At 32.6% G+C, this 25,328-nt stretch overlaps 1 protein-coding gene across 1 annotated transcript in view; it reads left to right on the forward strand.

Annotated features, from left to right (window-relative positions):
• The window catches only part of LOC125069841 (neuropeptide CCHamide-1 receptor), a 216,599-nt gene extending 196,232 nt beyond the window's left edge, over positions 1-20,367 (forward strand). The window contains exons 5-9 of the mRNA XM_047679433.1: positions 9,293-9,481; positions 17,593-17,696; positions 18,965-19,102; positions 19,406-19,519; positions 20,073-20,367. Of these exons, the coding sequence (XP_047535389.1) occupies positions 9,293-9,481; positions 17,593-17,696; positions 18,965-19,102; positions 19,406-19,519; positions 20,073-20,133 (606 nt within the window). The 3' untranslated portion in view covers positions 20,134-20,367. The remainder of the gene's footprint in view (positions 1-9,292; positions 9,482-17,592; positions 17,697-18,964; positions 19,103-19,405; positions 19,520-20,072) is intronic.
• The last annotated feature ends 4,961 nt before the right edge of the window (positions 20,368-25,328 follow it).

Consider the following 25,328-nt stretch of genomic DNA (forward strand, 5'->3'; position numbering starts at 1 on the left):
TATTTCAAAATTGCTATAATGAAAAATATAACATACGTATGGTAAAAAGTTTATACATATTTGTAAACCTCCTTGCTAGCCTACCTGCCTGCTGGACGTAACGTAGAATAAAATATTTCATTTTAGCATTTTTAAGGATTTAATTCCTAAACCTCAAAGATAGAAATGCTCTCATATTTAACTGTAATTATTTCTGCCTTGTATAACCTTAAAGCTTTCTCATATTTCGGGTTTGTTATTTTCAAACCCCATATTTCAGAAAAAATTCAAATTTCTTAACAAATATAAGAAATGTATATCATAATATGGTAGCTTAGTATATCGAGCTTAGTATATAGAGCATTTAATTGTTGCCTACGTTGACTTAAATTGTTTATGTTAAAAAAATAATATTTCGAAGCAAGTATGTAAAATTAAGTAAACACGAAATACTTACTTTCAATTTAATTACAAACTCATGCTGTTCAAAATCTGGAATGGAGACAAGTTATTTCCTCATAACACGGAATTTTACGTTAAATATTTTTCAAGAACATTTTTATCATGCAAATAATGTAATAAAATATTGGAGAATAATTTAACGCATTTTCACGACGTTCGACTTTTATATTTTATTATATTGAATTTTTTTAACATTAAATTTTCATCTTAAATAAATCACTTCTATCAAAATAAACTATTTCTTGTAGAGCAATCGTCGGTCTAGTACACTAAGCCTTTATAGGACTTTTAAATAATTTATTATTAACATTAACACTTACCAATAAAAGGATTAGCGTTACTGAAAGATTTATACATAGCAATTAGTCTTAACCTAAAAGCGTTGGAACGTTAAAATTTACCTAATGTAACCATATTGTAATTTTACCCAAGCCGTACCTTTTACCGAATGAAATCAAAGATATTTACCTAAAATGAAACTTTTGCGATGAGGCGAATCTTTAAGGCTGACCGAGTAATTTCTGTGAATTTATTTTTCCTACCCGTCTACATTGGTACATTTGGAGAGATTTTATTAAAATTATAATCCCATTATTGAATTTGTAAAAATATTGTAGCGGAAACTGTTATAAATGCTAATACTAAGTTAGTTAATTTTTGATGATTTCTTTGAAATTCACGCAATTCTGACGCCTTATAAAAATAAGATGAAAATACTTGGGATTTTATGTAATTTTGAATTCGAATAGTATTTATCTAAAATTTCTGTAAATACGTCTGAATGGCATAATGCTTAATATATAATTATAATAACCCAGTGACGCCGAAGGCTTCATAAGAACGTAACGCTTAAGTAAAGCTAGTAGTAAAAACTTTCAAATCGTTAATTTTTAAAAAGACCAGCTCTTTATGGGATTTATGAGTAAAATTATAAATAATGATCTGGTTCCTTATGTCCTGTCATCTTTAATAAATATGTAGAATTTGGTATTTTTCAATATCGATTTAAATTAAGATAAAGGAATTCCGTTGCTTAGTCCAGTTATCAAAATGACCCAAATAATTATAGACCAATCTCAATTGTCAGTATTAGGTGAAATCTTTTACAAAACATGTTTAATAAATTATTAGTTTGTTTAAACTCATCACTTCGGTTTTACTGAGGGCCATTCTAATACTATATCTTTTATTGAGCACGTTTATAATGCGTAGGAGAGTCACAAAATGCTTTTGAAGTTTTTGTGACCCGTTGAAAGGTTTCGATTGTGTTAGCCATGATATTATTTCAGAAGAAATTAAACACTATGAAATTAAAGCATTTAAATTAATTTCCTCCTTCCTTTATAGAGTAGTTTTAAAGGTTGTTATTAACGAGCCAAATTCAAATGGTTTCAGTTACAAATGGGCGTACCGCAGGGTTTAATTTTAGGACCTCTCTTGTTTTTAATACATGTATGTAAACGATTACTCTTATTTTGTTAATAAGACATCATTGTATTATTTTATACGTTGCTTACTTTTAAACTTGACGACTATGACGTCGATAACTGCTCTGTCGCCAGTTCTAGATTGGTTCGACATAAATAATCTAGTCCTAAATACAAAAATAAAGTGGCCTAAATCAGGTTCAAATAAATTTTCTTTATAATAGATAGATTGATAGATTCATATACATTCGCCGTGACCTTAGGTGGTAAATCGATTTAGATGCACACGAGTGTATTAAGACACTTTCTCATTTAGATGATGGAAAATCACGTGTGGGAAGGAACTGAGCTATTAAGAAACTGCGCTCGTGTCTTATAAAGGATTCCGTCGTGACAGTTATCTATTATTATTCGTTTTAAATATTTATAAATAGACGTAATATTCTTCTACTTCCGTTTGTAAGTGAAAAATGCTAATGAACAGAGAACCATTTAATGTAAATATTTATTTATTAATGATTTATATACATATCTATGATAACGATAGACGGAAATGGGCCATCTAGTACGTACCCATACAAGCTTGCACAAAGCCCTACCACCAAGTTGAATTTTAAATACCGATACATTAAGTATTCATAATCTATCTCGTGATTCAACTTACGATAAACCCGATAAAAATTCGATAGCGATAAAAGAATCTATTTTAAGATATATTTTGGTTATTTTTTTTATAATTAAACTGTAATACACTTCGATAGCTTATAATCCTATAAATAACGCGTCAAATTGTAAGCATTATGTTTCGGTTCACAGTCTTTCGACAGTTTACAATCTCGCTAAAAAGATTATACTCTAAAGTATTTACAATTTTGACATACACATCAATATTAAATTAAATAGACATTATTAAAAATTATAAAGTGTAAAAGTTAAGTACCATTAAATGTCTACTGAGCGTCGTCTCCTTTTGAGTGGGTTTAGGAAGGATGCTCTAATGCGTGTACTCGTGTAACAATTTTTCATCCAAAAACATAACACCCAAGGAGATGAATTATACGAAAGTTAAACATATGAAAAACGGTCAAGCGCGAGTCGGACCCGCGCACGAAGAGTTCCTTAGCATACAATAGTAACGTACAAAAAAATCATGTATATTGTTTGGGAGACCTCTTAAATGTTTATTTTATTCTGTGTTTTAGAATTTCCTGTTACAGCGGCTTATTAACTCGTATTCTTAGTTGAGAAGCACATGTTCCAGCTACTGCGAAATGTCGGTGTACAAGTTACGACCTAATGGAATGGTGCCAATAATGCTAGCAGCATTTCCCTGTCCGATTGCAATTCAGATTCTCTTGTCGTAAAATGAATCGGAAACTGGGAAGTCAGAGTACTTTTTGTTACTATGTAACAAGTAATAATGAAACTTGTTTTGGTAGAGAAAAGCGTACAACAATTTGGAAGAAATACAAAGCGACACCTCACATGCAAATTGGAGATATTGAAATGTCTTTTAAAATAATTATGAGTTCAATTATGATAAGAAATATGGTTACTCATAGGTAGACATAGGAATGAATTAATTGCGTATGTTATTCTGAAACGGGCAGACGATCAAATGCACCGATCAAAGGGGAATCGTACGTAATATTATAACTAATGTAAGTTAAACTATTTAATATTTAAATTATTTAACTTGCGAAAAGCGTCTGTCCGAAATACGGCTAGCGCTGTGTGTTATAGTGAGAGGAAGAGACTGCCTACCGCTGCCGAATGCGTAAGAGAAAGGAAAGCCAGACAGACTGGCGACGTAACGCGTTACGTAACGAAGCGGTTTACCCTCCCATAAGAAGATATCTAGTTTTCAAAATATTATTTTTTATTGATTGAGTGTCTAACTCGGGTTCTTAGAACGATTTTATATTGTTAAATACACACAGCGTGAAAGCACCCACACGCTCACGACGACGCTTATGATAACAATAAAATACTAGTAACAGAGTTTATTTTAAATACAAACCAGGTATCGTCTACGAATCAAGTGAATTTAAGCTGTATACGACTGTAGTAACAAGACTTTGCACTTTAATAAACCCGACATGGTACATGATCAGAAAAGTCAAAGAGACAGTGTACCTTATATATATTGATGTGTCTAATACTCGTAAAATAACCTCCACTTTCACAGAAAAAAAATGCTTAAATATTGAGGTTAATCTCCGAAACTTATAGTCCTACTCTAAAATTTTATTTACTGGTAGAAAAATAAATTATTTCTGAGTAATATGTGGTATAAGTTAATATGTATTATATTATTTTCTTTATTAATTAACTTTATTTATATTTATACGGTTATTGCGAATTTATCTAGGTAAACTACCTTAACCAACCTCAAAATTACAATAAAAAAAAAATAACATAAGGTTACCAGCGTAAGAATCTTTAATAAAATATATTTCAAATTGAATAGCCTTTCTTACACGGTTTACTCATACGCGAACGGGCGACGTTTCAGGAAATGTTTTAACTTAAAATACTCGACAATATTGCTACTGTGAAATTCTCGAATGTTCCACTGCTGAGCACAGGATCCTTGAGACGAGGTCTCGTCTCCACTTGACCTTCGTAAGATTATCTTATTATCTAGGGATAGTTTCATTTCATTATTTTAGTGATTATTCCACCTTACTCCTGCATAACAGCTTTGTTTATAAACATGTTTTTTTATGATATCGGTAGGCGGACGACTAAATGAGCCACCTGATGGTAAGTGGTCACCACCGCCCATAGACAATGGCGTTGTAAGAAATATAAACCATTCCTTACATCACCAACGCGCCACCAACCTTGGGAACTAAGATATTACGTCCCTTGTGCCTGTAGTTATTCTGGCTCACTCACCCTTCAAACTGGAGTACAACAATACTGAATTCTGCTGTTTGGCGGTAGAATATCTGATGAGTGGGTGGTACCTACCCAGACGGGCTCGCACAAAGCCCTACCACTAAGTAGGTGGGTCTGTTTTTCATCCGACATGAAAATATCCTCATGATATTAACAAAAATAAATACAAAATAGACACATCAAATAATAAAACAATGATCATTTTATTTATCCTTCACGAGGTCCAATTTCGCAGTACTCTGTTACTAAATAAAACATTTATAAAATATCAATTTTAAACCGACATGACATTTATTGAAAACTTCACTTATGATCGTGGATGTACCGATGGGAAATCGTACGACATCACGACATAAGTAATGAAACTGCTTTTAGTCGCTTCTGTCGTAAAATTTTATATTTTATTGTATCAATAATTCTTAGTGTTACTTTATAGTTCATGTTTATTTTAAACATAGAAGTTTAAGTTTTCAACGTTAAATATGAATGAATACCATATTTTAAATTAAAAAGAAACATGACCACCTCAGGCATAAGAGATGTGAAGTTATTTAATAGAATTAATATATATTAAGTTTATCAGTACATTTAAATCTATATATGTATATAATATAATATATATATAAGCGAAATACCACTCACTGATTAGGCACGAAATCTCAGAAACTATAACACCTACAAACTTGAAATTTAGCAGGGAGGTACCTTATAGGTTGTAGACAAGGACCGCTAGATTTCTCGAAACTCCGCCCCTAAGGGGTTGCCAGGGTCAGCCAGGTTCACCATAGGCGAGCCGACCGTCAGGGCGTCACGGTAGCATGCGCAAGCGACCCCGTGGCGCCTGCCGAAAGACGGAGAGGGTACCGCTGGTTTTTAGTGGGTAAACCCGGCGTACCTGGGCACACTCGGGGTCTAGGGCTCCGGGGAGTCCCCCCCCCCCCCCCCATTTACCATCACGTGGGGGAAGCGCGTAACGCGTTTTTCCAGCGAGAAAAAAAAGGTTCAGCTAATTTTCTATAAAGTTGTGGTGTTAAAAGGTGTGCAATAAAGAATAAATAAACTGAATTAAATAAAACTGAAATAAATAATATGTTAGATACTTCAAGTATTATGAACAACAATATGTACCAGCGCATTCATTCAAAGGTTCGTTTGATATGGAAATTCAATGATTCAATATCTCCTGGGTGCGTTTTTATCGTAGTCACAATGATATGTAACGTTATTTAAATTGTACTTTTAATCTCTGAATTATGTTCGCTGCGTTAAATAAATTTATTCAAAATGTATCTTGAATTAAAAATACTGGCAGCACTTCATTATAATTTTTTTTTTTTCTAATCATTTTTGTCTGATTCGATGTCCATCTGAACAAAGTATGTTTAACTAAGCTGCTTGGACAATTACCAACACAAGCCGATTTGATTATTAATTTTATTACATATAAAAACTCTTCAATTGACTTTATTGTAACTTAATACCAAAGGACACCTACCGGTCGATCTTATAGTTCAGTCTGGAGATCAAATACTTTAGTCCACACGAGTCCGCTCGTTTGTAATTGCATTACAGCTTGCTTAAGCAAACTTGTAATTAGAAAACTACACAAAGACCTATTTACACTGTTTTGTTTGATATTTAACTTGTTCTATACGTACCAATGAGTTTGCCGAATTTCAAGGTCAAATGGTCAAGACTATTCAGTGAAACTATTTTGCTATTATAATTTTATATTTGTGAGTGTGCTGCTATGTTGTTGTTGTTGCTTTGGAAAACAGGGATAATATGGTTTCATACTTTTAATGAAATTAAATTATTAGTATTCAGGGAGACAATTGCAACTGCAATGGTAATTTTCTTACACTGGGTTGCAACTATTAATTTCTTCATAGAAAAACCCAATAAATTTTATAAGCTCCACCTAGTATTTGAACCAGGTACAACTCGAGGTTCGGATTTTTTTTTATGGTATAGGTTGGCGGACGAGTAACCTGTACCTGTACCTGATGGTAAGTGGTCACCACCGCCCATTGACAATGGCTCTGTAAGAAATATCAACCATTCCTTATATCGCCAATGCTACACCAACCTTGCAAACTAAGGTTTTATGTCCCTTGTGTCTGTAGTTACACTGGCTCACTTACCCTTCAAACCGGAACACAACAATACTAAGTACTGTTGTTTGGCGGTAGAATATCGAATGAGTGGTTAGTACCTACCCAGACTGGCTTGTACAAAGCCCTACCACCAAGTAAAGTCTTATAAATGACGTTAAAGTTAGATCGTGAAGTAGCCTGGCAAAGCAGGCACAACATTAAAAAACTAAATTCAAATTATATATAATAAAATATACAACAAAGATAAATGGTTTGATTGCTTGGGAACGAAGTTCTTTTACGCTTATAGTAGAGTGAACTCGTCAAGTAGAAATCGTCTCGTATGGAAAATGCCCCCTCCAGGTGACCCCTCCGTCTCTTTCTCTTTCTCTCTATCCCTTTCTACTCTGTACGATTTTACACGTTATCAATATATATATATATATATATATATTGATAACGTTTCAATTCACATGGAATTTTAATAATATTTTTGTCATTTTCATTGAATTATTATTCTTAAAAGTTGTTCGTTCCAGCTTGATTCCACGATATCTTTCGCTTTTTTCGCAAAGCAATTCGTTTAATTGAATTTAATGACAAATGTAAAACAGATTAAAAAAGAAAGTAAACTTAAAAAAAAATAATAACGTATATATACATTTTAAATTAAAATATAAAAGCTTCAAGTGACTCAATAAAAAATTCTCCATGACTCGGGAAATGCAATAACGAATATGTATTTCAGACGCATAATGTATGTGCATGAAAGCCTTTTACCATTAATCAAATGGAACATAAACTTCGCCTTCGAAGAATTGCCAGAGTTAAAAAAAAATACAAAAAATATATTAATATTCAGGACGAAAAATTAAGAATAGTATATTGTTAACTGTACAAACCATGACCGTGTGGAATGGTGGCAAGAATTCAAGCAGTATTTCAAAAGTTAAAGTGAATTTTTTAAATAAATAAGATAAGATGTTATCAGATATTGAATGAATCGCTTCGGTTTTTTTTCTATACATTTTATTCTTGCATGAGCTGTATTTTCATGGTCTATTGATTCTTAGACTAGTTGTATTAAAGACTTATTCAAGGGAATACAATCGCTTCTAAGCTCCTTTTTTAACTGCTAGTTCGAACCCAGGCAACCACCACATAATTTTCATGTGCTTAATTTGTGTTTATAATTCATCTCGTGCTCACCATCATGTGACTCCTCCAAAGAAATTCTGCCATATGTGTATTCCACCAGCGTGGTGGAATATGCTCCAAAACCTTCTCCTCAAAGTGACAGGAGACCTGAGTTGGAAATTTACAGGCTGTTAATGTCAATCACTAATCTTATGGTGTTAAAAAAACATGTTTTACAACAGTATAAATTTTTATACATAACACGACAAATTGTTGTTTGACGAGAAAGAGAGACTTAAACGAGAAAGAGACATAGTTATATTTAAGTTCAGTCAAATTATTTTAGAAATTTTATACAACGAAATTCAAGAACCATTATTAGTTATACAAATGCAAAGATAGAACTTTATCTGGATAATATTTTGTTAGTGTAAAGGTTATTTCGTTTCAACGATTTCAAAAGGGTCGCTTGCTACTCGTAAGGGACGAACTATTTAAGCCTGAGATTATAACGGTTTACGACTATTAACTAACTTGCCAACATCACTGAGCAAGCTACAGTATTATATAGATTTTTCTCATCGATTTGTGGGTAGACGTAAGTGATAAAACTTTACAAAGAGCAAAGTGGCCTCTATTTAAAACAATAATATGAATGGAATTTTAATTAGAAGATTAAAATTAATTAAAATGAATTTGTTAATAAATGATGAGGTTTATATAGTATTGCCTCGCTGAAAAAAAAAAATGTAATACACGATTAAGCAGAACCTTATTCATTAAATTTATAATATATATATAAATGATAAAGGTACGCTTTTCCGAGCGCTTTTAAATCATTTTATTTTTAAGTAATAACTTTATTCGAATGTAGATTTTATCAGATTCTACCGAGAATCGCTGGCAAGAAACTCAGTAGTTACGCATTTCCAATATTTTAAATACAAAATCATATAACCTGCCTGCAAGTCAAGTTAATTAGCTCGACACTTTTTATCATCCATATAACCTTGGGTTGCATAATATACCTTATTTATTAATTTTCGATTCGGGTTCGATTCCCGGCCGAGTCGATGTAGAAAAAGTTTTGTATGTTGTCTTGGGTCTGGGTGTTTTTGGTTCCGTCGTTACTTCTGATTTTCCATAACACAAGTGCTTTAGCTACTTACCTTGGGATCAAAGTAATGTATGTGATGTTGCCCAATATTTATTTATTTAAACGATTTGAATTTATGAATTGCCAATAATATCACCTGTTTTTATTATTGTTTATTTGTTTAATTACAGTTTCTAGTATGCTACCCGTATCCCCAAGAATGGGGGGAATCGTACGCACGCACTATGGTCCTGATGCGGTTCCTGGTCTACTACTCGCTACCTTTGGCGGTGATTGCGCTATTCTACGTGCTGATGGCTCGTCATCTAGTACTGAGCACGCAGAACGTGCCGGGTGAAATGCAAGGAACTCAGAGGCAGGTTAGTTATCCATATTTATTTTATATTCGTTCTGTTGATATATTATCTCATCGTGATTATTATGGACCGAGGCCCGAGGCTCCCGGTTCTTCGCCTTCTTAATAATACTATCCTACACAAAAACATGTCGGGAAACCCACAATCGAACACAAGTGTGACGTCATAGCGAAGTCTTCGTTAACGCAGTCGTTAGAGCGAACGGGCATTCAATATTCAGAGCCGGTAACAGGTGCCAATTATAAGTTGTCATTCAGATTTGTGTATTAAAAATTAACTAATATTGTAATAGTGATTTTTTTTATAGTAATGGTAGGGGGATTGGCAAATGGGCCACTTGTTGGTAAATGGTCACCCGCTATAGACATTAAGCTGTAATAAATTTTAAACATTCCTTACATCGCCAACGCGTCACCAATGTTGGAAGATAACATATTATATCCCTTTTGCCTGTAGTCACACTTTTGTGAGTAGTTGCTACCTACCCAGAGGGCCTTGCACTAAGTTCTACCAACAAGTGAATTATTACGCGAATGCGCATTATATTGGATACTAATGGCAATACGCGCCTAAATCCCCTAATCCATCTTAAAGCGCCTGCTATAAATGTACGAAAATATATTTAAGCCTGAGTCTTAACACTATTCAATACAAATACTAAAAATAAAGTCAAATATCCAAGGCTTCTTATATATTATAAACGTATAAACTTTAATGTTACTAAATGTTTAAGGGTTTCCCATAAAGCTGATGATTTGAGAACAAAGAGCGATCGTCCACAATAGGTTAGCTTAGTGGGAACATTCAAAGTCCGTAACTTTGTTAGTACAATATTATTATTAGTTAGAATATAACCATTAATAGTAAGATATTAAACTATACTAATATTATTCTTTGGAGTGTCTGTATGTCTGTCTGTCTATCTGTTGCTCTTTCACGGGTAAACCATTGAATCGAATTTGATGAAATTTGTTTTGAAGCAAGCTTGAACTCTTTTTTAAGTCTAACAACCAACAACCAACCCTTAGGTTGGTGAATGCGAGTTAAGCCGCGGGCGTCAAGCAGCACCTAATAAATGATATAGGAAAACTGATAACTAGCTTTTGGACATAAAAATAGACGGAAGATATTTATGGTGATACCACACGTAGAAAATTAATTAACTAGTATCCATAAATAAACGTGTTCCATGAATAAGGAGAAATATATATTAATTGAGTATTTCCAAGTAATTCAAATAATGTTTTTATTCCGTTCGCAGTTGAATCAACAAATATAACACCTCGTCTTATTGAATTTACGAGTGATAGAAGGGTTGGTCCATTTTTCGCCCAGAGGAACGTAATTGAGATTCAAAATGCTGGAAAATGCTCGCATTCTTGCTTTAAACGCGGTGATGTTTTGTACGGTGGCAATTTTTTTAATTATTTGCATACTTAACATTTGGTATCCATTAGGCCAGTTTAAATAATTCTCATGTGGAAAAAATTTTTTTTCAAGACAAATCGAACATATGTGAAGATTTTGGAACATTGCTTAATTTCATATAAAACTCTTATTCAACTAAGCGCTAGCTTAAAAAGACATAGAGTTAATATATTAACACCGTTAAATATAAATAATAAAGTTTTATTTTCGAAGAAGGTTATCGGTTAGTGATGCATCGAAAAAATAGTTAAATAGCCGAGAGCGTTGTTGGTTGTTAGAGTTGAAATATTGACGATTCAAAAATGCCGAGATGGCCCAGTGGTTAGAACGCGTGCATCTTAACCGATGATTTCGGGTTCAAACCCAGGCAGGCACCACTGAAATTTCATGTGCTTAATTTGTGTTTATAATTCATCTCGTGCTCGGCGGTGAAGGAAAACATCGTGAGGAAACCTGCATGTGTCTAATTTCAACGAAATTCTGCCACATGTGTATTCTGCCAACCCGCATTGGAGCAGCGTGGTGGAATATGCTCCAAACCTTCTCCTCAAAGGGAGAGGAGGCCTTTATCCCAGCAGTGGGACATTTACGGGCTTCTAATGCTAATGCTAATGTGTTAGCAGATTTCATTGTAATTAGACACAGGCGGCTTTTCTCGCGATGTTTACCTTAATCATCGACCACAGCTTGAATTATAAACGCAAATTACTTAAAAATTCTGTGTTGGCTGGATTTGAACCCGCAATCATCTGTTAAGATGCACGCATTCTAATCACTGAGCTATCTCGGCTAGCGTCAGTGAATTCCGCGAATTTACAAGATTGGACAAGATACGTCACTTCTGTTGCCTTTAAATATAAAAACATCATTCACAAAATTTATCGAAACTTTTTAATTGAAAACATGTGTGACCTATATATTTAATTAACTTTTGTTGTCCTCTAACGACTCCAAACTGATATTAGTCGAAAACTATGCTGATATTTGTTCAGGAGTTTGGGGCGAGAGAAATTTTAATGTACTTTATTTGAGTTTATAGCACAACTTGTGCTCGGCTGTGAATTCATCGTGTCGGTCGAAAATCTGGCACGTATATACGATTTCGCATTGAAATTGGTGTACCAGAACCCAGTAAGACTTTACTTTAAATACTAATGATATATCATATACAAACAAAAAATATATGGGATTGATCTCGCGACTGTTACAGCTAACCAGTTACAATAACCACCACCAACCAGTCGTCACTACCCACATACAAAACTGAAAGATAAACTAGGAATATTTTTGGATCGAAGTTCTTTCGACTTGGAGTAGAGTGAGAGTCGGAGTAGTGAGCGGGCAGAAATCGTCACGTAAGGAATAAGTGTGAAGCTCCAAGCGGCTTTCTCTCTCTCTTTTTCATTTTCCTTCTCTTTCTTATATTGTATACGGTTTCATAAATACGGAATTTTTAATAACAGTTTTGTTATTATCATTTCGTTATTTTCAAACGTTGTTATTATTATTTTATTGTCTTTTATTTAAAAATAACCAGCGAACCTACCCCCCCCCCCCCCTTAGAATATACCATTGAGGACTTTTTTGTAAACCTTTCTAAGGTGCACAATACTGTAGTACATACATTATTTTGATCTATCTTCTAGGGTTTAGCCAGCGTTTGCAATGTAAGCGCAAAAAAATGATTTTAAGTACGACATCAAATTAGAAACCTCTAAAATTATCAGTATTTCTCTAATATAATATACATGTATTATATACACAAACCTTTCCCTTGAATCACTGTATCTATTTAAAAAAAAATCGACTTCGACTATATATAGCGTAAGCAACTTTGTTACAACCGAATGTCCCACGACACCTGTCATTATTAAATATCATTGAATGTATGCATCTAACAATGATCTTGATCTTATAATAAACTTATACAATTTCCGTTCCACAATTCACTAAAGATAATTTAATAACCGATATTATAGTTCCGGATCAAAACGACGCCATTTCTCCGACTTGTTTCCTAACGTTTATTAGTTGTACTTACGATAAAGATAAGACGACCCTAACGAATAATTAGACCCCGTTCTCTCAATGTTTCCTCCGGTAGGGATGTCAAGCTAAATTGATATTCGGATCATGAAATACATATTCTTTACTTGGTTTACTTCCACGGTAAGTATTAAGTAAAGTAAGTAGGTAAAAAAAAGAAAAAAAAAGCGTGGAGCTAATGCTTGTTGGCTTCCAGGCAGGAGACATAACGTACATATATAATTCTAATTAGCTAACATAACTGTATTTTTAGATATTGAAAAAGATTAACTACTGAGTTTCTTGCCGGTTCTTCTCGGTAGAATCTACATTCCGAACCGGTGGTAGCTTTACCACCTAGGTGGTAGGTGGTAGGTACTTGAATAAAGTATATTTTGATTCAGATTTTTTGGTAATCAAGGTTCTGTGCAAGCCTGGTTACCACCGTCATATATTTCACCATCATTCAGCAATTCTTAGTATTATTGTGTTCTGGTTTGATGAGTAAGTGTCAATGTAACTACAGGCTATAGGGACGTAACATCTGACTTACAGTATTGGTTGCGTAGATTGGCTTTGTATGGAATGGCCAATATTTCTTACAGCGCCAATGTCGTTGGGCGGTGGGATCACTTATCACCAGGCGACCCATTTACCCGTGACCTATTACAGGGATCTTAGGTCAGCCGAATTAAACACTGTAATATCTTTAGTTAAATCTAATATATTATAACACTTACCTACCGCTATCCAGTCGGGCTCAACTATGACAAAATGATAAAGTAGTCCCTGTGATTGGCCAACGTTCCTGATTGGTTAGTGTAGATTAAGTCGAATTAATATTTTATAATCGAAACATTATGATAGGTTAAAAATCTTATTTTTTTTTAAATATAAACAGGTAAGTTACTAATAATACATTTTTATAACAGAAAAACAATTTTATTTTCAACTTTTACATATATAGCAATTTTAAAGACATACATTTGTAAGAAGTTTAGTGGAAATCATTTAAAATAACTATAGAATAAAGGCATTCATTGTATTTTTTACAAACTCTTATTTCGAGCATAATAAGTCTTTATCTTAGAAATATAAAATAAAGCTTTAAATACTCAACCGGTTACTTTACGTAGGAAATTAAAATAAATTTTATTAAGAACATAAGGGGTGACAAATTAATTATTTAATTTCTTAAACAAAAATATTTAGTCTAGTAATTTTTTTAATTAATATATCATTCAAAAGCTCTTAAATAATTACAAAACCTAAATATTAGAGACTATTGATATTATAAATCTGTACTGTATGTTATTCTGAAAAAGTACTTAACCAATTTACATAAAACTTATATTAGAAGATCCTACTAAGAAACGCAGTGCGCGTTTCGAAAATGTTTTTTTTTTATATAATATATAAGCTATTCTTTCTTGTTTAATTTGCTTAAAATTTAGACTAATCACGAGTCTAGTGTGAATTTCAGGTTATTGTTATGAATAAAAGAGATATATTATAATTAAAAGGCATTTTTCAATAGTTCACAGATATTCACCTACATCCGCCAATTGACTCGATTTTAATATATTTATATTTTCTCACTAGTTAACTATACCATATATTTATTTATAAATAAAAGTTTACAAAAACAAAATACTTCCAGCATCAGAAAACCACCTAAATATATATATCAAAATATTAACTAGATAAGTATATATATTCAAATTATTAAACGACAATAAAAATACTCTTATACTAATTCACATCTATGTATGCCCTGTGTACATATATAATTATATTTTTTATTGATAACAAATTATTCAACTTTAATATTAAAATTAGTTCCTAATCCAATCATTCAAATGGCTTCCTCTTTGTGAACGCTGCACTTTCGTTCGGGAATTTCACCGCTCGCAGTTCGCTTCTCGTAGGTTCAGTAAGCGAATTCATTCAGACCACGTACAGTCATTTAGATGGCGTAATCCCGTATCGCACTTAATATGGCTAACTCCGATCGTTTAATAATAATATGGGTGACATCTTCACCATCGTCCGCGCATTAAGTAAAACTATAAATAGAATTTACTTCGTAAAAAGGATTCTTTTTAAACTGACGCAATTCGTATCTAAGAACTTTAAATAATAAATTTGAAGATAAAATTTATTGTAATTTTATTTACTATTCTCACGAAAAAGTCTTTATTTAGATGAAATCGACCGGTTACGTATAGCCTATAGCTATCATGATACATAATAATAATAAAGAGTACACTAAATTTAAGACACGTCCAATACAGAATAAAAAACGACTAATTTCCCTGTTGTATGTTGGATAAAAATACGCGTCAAACAGTATGTAATTGTTGTGCGTACTTACCATTTATTATCGAAATTTTAATATTTATATACATATATATATACTAACTGTGCCCGCGACTTCGTGCGCGTTTGTATTTAATAAAAAAGCGTGACTTTATTATTATTTTACATATAATTCTAAAATAAAATTAACCTAAGTTACTCCTTATTACATCAGCTATCTGCCAGTGAAAGTCCCGTCAAAATCGGTCCAGCCGTTCCAGAGATTAGCCGGAACAAACACAGACAAAAATTGTAAAAAATGTTATTTAGGTATATATACCGTGTATACATTCATATGCATTAGTAAAACGCGGTTATTTTAATATTACAAACAGACACGCAAATTTTATTATATGTATAGATAAACTTAAAATAAATTAATAATTTATTATTATCGCGATAATAATAAAATACATGCCGTAACAATTTAAAACTAAAAAAATTGCAATAAGCTTGTTTTATGAATGTATAAAATGAGTATTATTATAAATTTTATGACTGATATGATGATATATATGAACCTAAACAGAGTTCATTCGTCATTGTTTTAATACGGAACCCTTTATTATTATTCGCACTTGGTCGGTTTTCATTTAAACGTATTAAGCGACTTGAGAATTTGAGATATCTAGTAGCCCTGAAGATACTGCTAAAACTTTCCACCCTATCAAGTGCGATGTCCTCAACCGCAGACGTAAATTCATTAAAACGAAAGGCCATTAATTATTATCGTAAAGTTTTCAATTAAATATTAACAGGGTTTCCTTTGGCCGCTTATGGGATCTCCAAGATTTAAATGTAATGTTTGCGTAGGATATGTGCAATTTTAATCTTGGAGATTGCTTAAGGTTGTTCATGCTTAATGTTAAATATTTTTACTTGGTAGTAAGACTTTGTGCAAGCCCATCTACCAAGTAATGGTAATGAGTAATGAGTGGGTACTATCTACGTACCCACTCATTCTACCTCCAAACAGCAATGGTGAGTATTGTTGGATTTCGGTTTTAGGTAAGGATTTTTTAATATTTCTTACAGTAAATAATAGATCCATTTGATGGTAGCTGAGATAGCCTATAACTATGGTAAGTTTGAGGAGGTATTATTTAGACACTATGAACGGAGTGGAGGTTCTAGCAACACACTCAAGCAAACAGAAGTGTTTGCTTTTAATTTTGTAGTCCTAGAACCCACATCTGAACTTCGAAATGGGGTCTCGGAAACCACCTAAATTATTTGTCCGATCCCTGTCTTATATTCGTTCATGTCTTATTACTGTTAGATCTCCGTGGCATTGTCATGGTACTGGCAAGTCAATGAGACTAGCGGAAGTAAAATAAGTAATTATTGATAGGTTATATATTAACCGGACATGCGCATGATCTAATAACATTTGGTCAGGTTTTCTCATTCCAAATAAAAACCAATCAATATATTTTGATGGCAGCATTTTGTGAATTGTTCTACCTGTATTGTAAAAGACTTTTACAACTTATTGCTTTCATTTGAAATGTACCTACAACATACTTCATTTGAATATTTACAATAACCAAGTCAGACGACATTATACCACATAATTATGTAATTGACTCGTAGTGTAGTCTGCTGGCTTCAAACCTTCTTCATTAAAAGGTAAGCACTCTTAGCAGTTTGACAATTACAGAGCTCAGCACCGCTTTTACTATAAAAATAATAATATTAATATAATCTTATATGTATACCTTACGATTATTGATCACAATCCAAATAGGTCGGACATTATTCAGTGTCAACGAGGTCACTACAAATGAGATGACAAGGCCTCATTCGATCAACGACGTTAAAGACTACAACTTTAATGACGTTACAGTGTCTTACGCCCTTTCAGAATACGTGATTAAAATTTTCTTTTTAAACAACTAGACGCCACATGTTTCTCCGTGAATATTGTAATTTTCAAGCAAAGATGATTATTGATTAAAATCGTTTTATACACTTTTAAAATTTATTATCGTGAGATTAGGATACTATAAGTTGTCTAGAAGAAATCTCGTATCGGGAGAAGTATTTCCACCCTTTTTTTGTTAAGAGTGTTTTTTAATGTTAGTGACAATTAAAAATTAGAACAACAGAAATTACTTATAGTTCAAATATTAAGAAATCGTACTCCATCCGTGTACGACTATCTCGTTAAATTCTATTGCTCATGACTTATATTAACTTTAGCTAGTAATATTACCCACGGCGTGGATAGGATAGTAGTGAGGACTTTATTAGTTTTTGTCTTTTAATCTTTACTTTAAGTAGTAAATATTTCATTGTTTCAGATGCGAGCTCGAAGAAAAGTTGCCTTGACCGTCTTAGCATTTGTGATGGTATTCGCTGCATGCTTCCTACCGTCACACGTATTTATGATGTGGTTCTATTATTGGTAAGTTATCAGTATCAACTCAAGCTAAATATGACTGGTCATTATTAGGTCAGATTATAAAATATATTATACATATATGCTGCCAATGTATAAAATATTTCACTTCAATAAATTACATAATATATTTGCGACTTCATGATGACAGGAATATTTCTGAAATATGTTAGGCATTCATAAACATTTCATAATTTATATATAATAAAGTAACGCCGCTTTTGCACCAAAATTAAACGTTCCCGCTAAACCGTGGGCCGTAGCGATAACTTATTTGTAGGGCTTTGTGCCCATCTAGTTAGTCCCGGGTAGGAAACACCTACTCATCAAATATTCTGGACTACAGCAATACTTAGTATTGTCCTGTTCCGGCTTTACTAACAAGCACAAAGGACATAACATTTTAGTTCCTAAAATTGGTGGCGAATGGCCGATGAAGGTCTATGGGCGGTAGCAACTATTTACCATCAGGTTACATCTGCTCGTCCACCTAACTTTATTATAAAAAAATAATTAACCCGTTCAAACCTTTTGTTTCAACAAAAAATGTATTCCGCTATATAAATCTAGATTTACATTACTTTTTGGTTTTTCATAGTCTTAATAAAGTTACATTCCCCTGATATACAAATATGTTTTAAATTAAATTCCAGTTCAAATTTTTTTTTTTTATTAACTATTTAATGTTCCAGATTATTGTCGAGTCTTTTATAATATTATTAACCTCCAATATTTTGTATTACAATAATTCAATATAATTTAACTTTTACCCAGACAAATATGCCAAGTATTAACTGAAAAAAAAATTATAATTCTTATAAAACCTAAATTTAAATATTATTCAATGAGAAATGCAGATTTTTTTCCGTTAAGATTTTTTAGAATCAAAAACTCGTACAAGACGTACGAGTACTCGTAGAAGAAAAAACATTTGTGGGAAATAAATATATATATATCTACAAGGCTATTCAACCGTACAAAGAAAAGTGAACGCGAAAATTTCCCCAGAAAAAAATCAAGTACATTTCTTATAATTAGAAATTGACCAATGTTTATTGTAGAATTCGTTTTAGGACGAACAATCGTAGGTTTTAGGTATAAAAAAAGCTTTCATCCCTCCTCGGTGTACCAAATTGGATCAGATTCAATTCAGTGGTTCAAGTGGTTTAGAAATAAAGAGTAACAGACTGACAGACGGACAGATAGATTAGATGAAGTTACTTTCAAATTTATAATATTAGTATAGGTGAAGTCTAATATTTCCTTTTCTTCAGCCCGACAGCCCAAGATGACTACAATCCATGGTGGCATGGCTTCCGAATCGTTGGGTTCTGTTTCTCTTTCCTCAACAGCTGTGTGAACCCCATTGCCCTCTATTGCACCAGCGGCATCTTTAGAAAACACTTTAATAGGTAAGAAATATTTATATATCTTTATGTTACGAAACTTTGTTACGAAAAAATCGCATGGCGCGATTCTAAGTCGCTGTTCACGCATGTTTGCCCTTGACTAGGTGAAACTATTTAGCGTTGGAATCGTTTTACTAGAACGTTACTTATCTCGAGGTTGAACTGAATTTGACGGAAGTGAAACTATTTAACGTCAGAATCAGTTCTCTTAAACGTTACTAAACAGACGTTACAAGTGCAAAAACTTCGAATTATACGCCCAAAAGTTTACTAAAAATGTTTTGTTATGCATAAATTCTCTCGTAGGTACCTCCTATGCCGCAGCGGATCAGCTCATGGACCTCGCGGCTCGCTCTCACTGTCAACGTCACGACGACTCCACTCCAGCAGGAAGACTAACATTAGTATGGTTCCACGCACGTAAGAATACAATCTTATATATTTTGTATTATGAACAACAATTGAATGAGAATGTTAAATGAACATTAGTCGTTACAACAAAACGAAATCTCTAGACTGACCCCTCTAAATTAACCATCAATTAAACTGGTAAAATCGCTTATCAAAAATATAGTGAGAATGATGAATCAAGAGGGACAAATCGCATATAATCTTGTATATGATATATAATTATCTTAACTCATTAATTTTATTATAAAGTAAGTATCAAGTAAATGTTCTGATAGAACTTACGTTATTTATCGAGGAATGACGTGTTAATATTCGGTTTAGGCACTTCTCAATGATGATCGGAACCGCTATCTGCCCAAAAAAAATTTTATTCAAATTCAAAACAAATCTCTAATAAAAAACGTTAGTGTAACTGGAAAGTTTAATACAAAATATTTCTTATTCATCCCAAATTTTTTGGTTAAATTCATTTTTATTTTATCGAAAAATACGTCAAGGTGAACTTAGACTTTTACGTTTTACGTTAACTTAAACATTCCATTTACATAATTGTTTTTCTCAGAACAAGCGTCGGTCGAGACAGCAGCATTCGTCTCCTAAACAACGGCTCATCGAATCTCTGAGGAAGGCATCGGCCGCATAATACGGCCAATAACAACCAGGAACGCAGCAAGGAGAACTACAAGAAATGCCTCGTGTTCAAACCGGACAACATGCCCCCTTTCCCCAAGTGCTGTGAAAGTGATAACAACCTCAAGCACGCTGAAACTAATCTAGATAAGAAGGACATAAGTACAGAGAGCTTTTTATTGCCGATAGATAATTTCGGTCGGAGTTAGTTGTGATGATAAATAAATGTATTCTTCTATTATATATCATACTTTCCTGAATTAAAAATTAACGTAATTATAATGAAGGCCTATTTCATAGCCAGATAAAACATAAAGCATTTATGTCAACATTAAAAAATATAATTTAATTTGTATTTTATCTGTGTTTATTCTTGTATTATTCATCTCACGCACACTAAGAAATCTTGTAAGCACGTGCGTCACTTGCAAATGCACACAGAGAATTTGGCGTAGAGGCGCGCGCCTTCGTGAGTGAACAGAATCTGTATCAAGCTATTGGTGTAACCAGTACATTTTCAACACAAAATAAAAAAAAAAACTATAATTGTTTTAATCCATTCTTTTGTTTTTAAATTCGTAGAAATATTTTTTCCATGTAAGTATTAGTTATACGGCCTGTAAATATTTATGTTTATTTTATTAACACAGTCTGAGACCGACAAACTCGCTCCGGCTACGTGACGTAACATTTGTACTCTATTATAAGAATTTCTATTTTAATTTTAAACTCAAGAACCAGTCACAATAATTAAACATATGACACGTTTAGTTAGCTGATAACATATATATACATTATTATATACATTTATCCTCTTCAGAAAATAAAAGTAACTATATTGGTTAGTTTATGCTGTAAAATAATTATTCAAAATTTTATAAATGTAACTAAGCCTATGTTAAAAAAAAAAAATCTATGAACGGAAAATGTATTCATTGAATGTCATTGAGGGGGGGGGCGGTTTTAACTGCATCATTTAGTAAAATGGCTAGGATTTTTATTGAAAGGCTAATTAAACTAGTTAGCTGTGACCTAAACAACATTAAATCGAATACATATTAAATAATAAAAATAACAAGATAAATAAAATTTATGAACTGGTAGAATTTTGTCACACACGCTTAATTCGCTTCTACGAATACAAGAGAAGAGGAGGCGTAATTAGTGTGTTCTCTCATGTAATGACAAAGCAACAATGAGAGATGAAAATTTGGAACGTTGACCAATCAGAATTCTAGAAATTGACAATTAGTGACCGAAATATAATCTGACCGGATTCCAGCCACTATTTAAGTAAATTTCTATGAGACTATTTAGGACGTCTATTCTCACTTTGGACTCTATCCGTTTAAATAGATTGTCAATATACCCAAAAGGCCCAAAGTCTCTTTTATTATACACAATCTTTTAATGGTTTTAGTTAATGTGTTATGACATTTTTAATACCAGGTGGGATAAAATAATGTATTTGAATATAAAAGTACACAGTTGTCATTCACGACATATACAAACAAAAGCCGAATTATGATCTCGAAAAAGACAATAGGGACTAAACAGTCGATAAAAATAAAAGGTATAAAATATATTCAAACGAAAATGCCGCGTATATTTTAAAGGATCGCGCGTATTCAGTACAAAGTGATCATAGAAAATGTATGTAAATATTATATTTCGAGTAACATTTAAATATTTATGTGATATTTGTAACTGATACGTTTTACGAAACGGATTTTTGAATGTCATTTTTTTTTATTTGTTTGTAAAGGTATTTATTACTTATAAATTGCAAATAGATATTTTATTCAATAAGTTACAAATAGCTCACTGGATAGAACACGTGGGTTTAATTCGAAAAACGTAAGTTTTAGTTCTATTTTCGAATATAACAATAACCAAATAAAGTAGATCACACACGATAAAATATAAAACACAACAGTTTTTTTATTGCATTCATAAAACGCAGTAATGAACTAAAGATGTCTTCAAAACAATACAAATGAGTTTATACACAAAAGATCTATAGTCTTTGAAGAGCAACTATCAAACAAATTTAGACACTTTTCACCGAGTGATTACGTGCCCGTCAGAATATACCAAATGAATGAATAAATAAATGAAAGAGGAATTTCCTAGAAGCTATCAAAGAGTTAGTTTTTTATTCAATAATGTCTAATGAACTTATTATTTCCGTAACCTTCGTTTTCAAACCGTTTTTTACACCTCTTGCTTTTGTGCAGAGCGTTAAGGTGAGTAATATATGCCTGCAAAAGGCCGTGGCGTATAAAAACAAGACCATATATCACATCAAATGTATGCACTATCGTTATAAGACATAGTTCTCACGCCGAAGAGCGTTTCCTTGTTGGGAAAACAAACTTGTTTTGTTCGCCGTTGGCAATTCACGAAGAGGAAATTCTTACACTTATACAACACCATTTCATGAACGTAAAATTTATTGCCCTTTCTGAATGTTGTCCCTTTTGTCACTGGTGCTGAATTGCAAGGCGTTTTTTAATTATTTTTTTATATATATATATAATTATTTGTTTTTTTTTTAAAGATTTTCTGGAAGTTATTATGTTAAATATAACTTTCAGAAAATCATTAAGTAGTATGAATAGTATTTTTCATTTAAATATCCCAGCATAATTTTCCATAAATATATCGCTAACAGCACGATATTGGTCAGAAGAATTTACGCACATGCTATGGCATTAGCACCGTGACATTTTAAGTCGGACCCTTATTTCGACCTGCCTTCAATGACAGGCAAGTAGCAGAAGTGTAATTAGGAACTTAATTCCACAAATACGCAAGACTGATATGTAAAACTTCAAAGACTTCTATCGTATAAACTTTGTATTCTACTAATTAATACATTCTCGTAAAACAAGGGGATAACAGCAAATCACATAAATTGCCGGCTAAATTAATCTTTTGTAACGAGTTTTATTGTTCTACATAAAACACGGAAGTACTTTGATCAGTATGCGGAACACGTGTAATCAAGTACCCAATCATTATTCCAGTATCTCATGTGAAGGGTTTCGCGTATCTTCGATATGTCTCAAGGGATAGGCCGTAAATTTTAATCTCAAAATATATCTAATCAATGAATTTGAAAACGTGTTTTGAAATAAAAAAACTGGTGGCTTGAATATCAATTCAAATATTTAAATAGCAGTTCAATATTTATTTGATTCTGGCTACGACGATCGCTATTTGCTAGAAGATATTATATTGCTTGTGTGTGTGCACAAACACAGGTGCAGTTTCCATTCCATCACTTATAATCCGATCTAAGGATAATTCATAATGACCGTACGGATGTTACGACTGAAATTGCTACAGAATATATCAAATATAGATTTAATCTAAACCAAAGGTGGCTTTCAAGAAATCTTACGTGTAGCTTCCAATTTGAATCAGTGATCTTTATTTAAGATAAGTCGTCGCCCGCAGTTTCGCTCGCATTTCACGTTTCAGTCGTCAGGTACTAGGAAAAGAGTAACCTATGTCCTTTCTTGGAATTCAAGCTTCATACCAAATATCATCAAATTCGGTTCAGTGAATTGACCGTGAAATAGCAACAGACAGACAGAGTTACTTACGCATTTATAATATTAGTATAAATTCAGAGAGAGAGAGAGAGAGAGGGAGAAAGAGAGAGATATAGATTTACAATGGTTTCTTATTAATTAATAGTAAAGAAATATATTACTAGCTTCCGGCCATTGCTTCGTCTACGTGTGAGAAGGAGGAATTAGTCAAAGAAATTTACTTTCGCTTCTTTAGACTTTATAATTTTAATATAGATTTGCCTGTTTTATCAACTAGACGATCGTCTCAAGGCTAAGCGAATGAACGGTAACAATGTAAGGGATATATTCGGATCGTGTGACTTTTATATCAATAGCCTGTCTGAATAATATCAGGTAGACATCAATCATTTCTTCTTAGCATAATTCATATTTAGCGCTCCAGTCAATCATTTGTCATCACTCAGCAGTTCATGGATTTGTATCGAATACAACAACAATTTCTCACATATTTTCGCTTTTATTTTTGCTTGCTGTAACTCTTCAATCAAATCAAAGATTATTAAATTGACGCTTTATTTAGAAATAAAATGTTTTATATCTTTAAATGTTTTCGTACCGCTGGGTCAGCTTCGTTCTCTACGTCGGTCTTTCTTATACGACAAATGCAAAATCTTTCTAATTCTGTGTTGCCATTTACAAAATTAAAACACATTGAAATGTGACTCTAGGACTGATATTCTCCCAATTGATAATTTAAGTATAAATTAAAAGGCAAGGATACTTGAAATGCAAATTTAAATCCTTCGATTTATACTGTAGAGGAGTTAACGCACTGAGAAAGGATTAAGCAAAATTTCGATTTTAAAAGTCGCTGCCCTCTTTCTTCTTTAGCTAAATCCGATCAACCCGTTCAGACCGTACTACTATCAAGAAAACCAAGACAATTTAATTATAAATCCTCTTTTAGAATTCGATTGACATGTCGCTCTAAATTAAAATTGGAATTCAAATATCTTTATGCAACAAAGAAGTATTACACAAAGAAAAAAACTGAGCGGTTTTTTTTGTCAGAAATTTTTGTTAACAGTGATAAATTATTTATTTTTGAAACGGCCTGGAGGCGATTGTTTCATTCCCAAAGCGTTATCTATTGAGTTGTTAATGTATAAGTAACGTATATATATGTGTATAAGCACACAAATGTTCTTTAACGGTTTTTTATTAACCTTCTAATAGTTTTTTTTACGATTTCTGGGATCCTTTTGTAAAAGCGTATATATTGCCCCATAAAGAATAACCAATTCTGTGAAGTCGGTTAATAGGAGTAAAAAGTTTATGCGAGTTAATTGTATTTTCTAATTTATTTATTTTTACGCTCGCAGCGAAACTCTGCAGCCAAAGTCCTAGTTTAATATAAATTAACAATATCAATCAGTGTATTTATGATGTTGAAGAAAATGTTTAGCTTTGCGGTATTTGATTGGATGTTATTATACAATTCATTAGTCCATGAAAAAAAATGATTTCAATAATCCTTTATTTCAGTATCTATATTTTTGTCTAGTCTTTGTGAAAACAAAATATTTTTACTTCATTTATCTAAGATTTAGTACAATGAAACCAATCATTGTAGACATTAGCGCCGT

Source organism: Vanessa atalanta, chromosome 16 (assembly GCF_905147765.1).
Source record: "Vanessa atalanta chromosome 16, ilVanAtal1.2, whole genome shotgun sequence".
Classification (NCBI taxonomy): Eukaryota; Metazoa; Arthropoda; class Insecta; order Lepidoptera; family Nymphalidae; genus Vanessa; species Vanessa atalanta.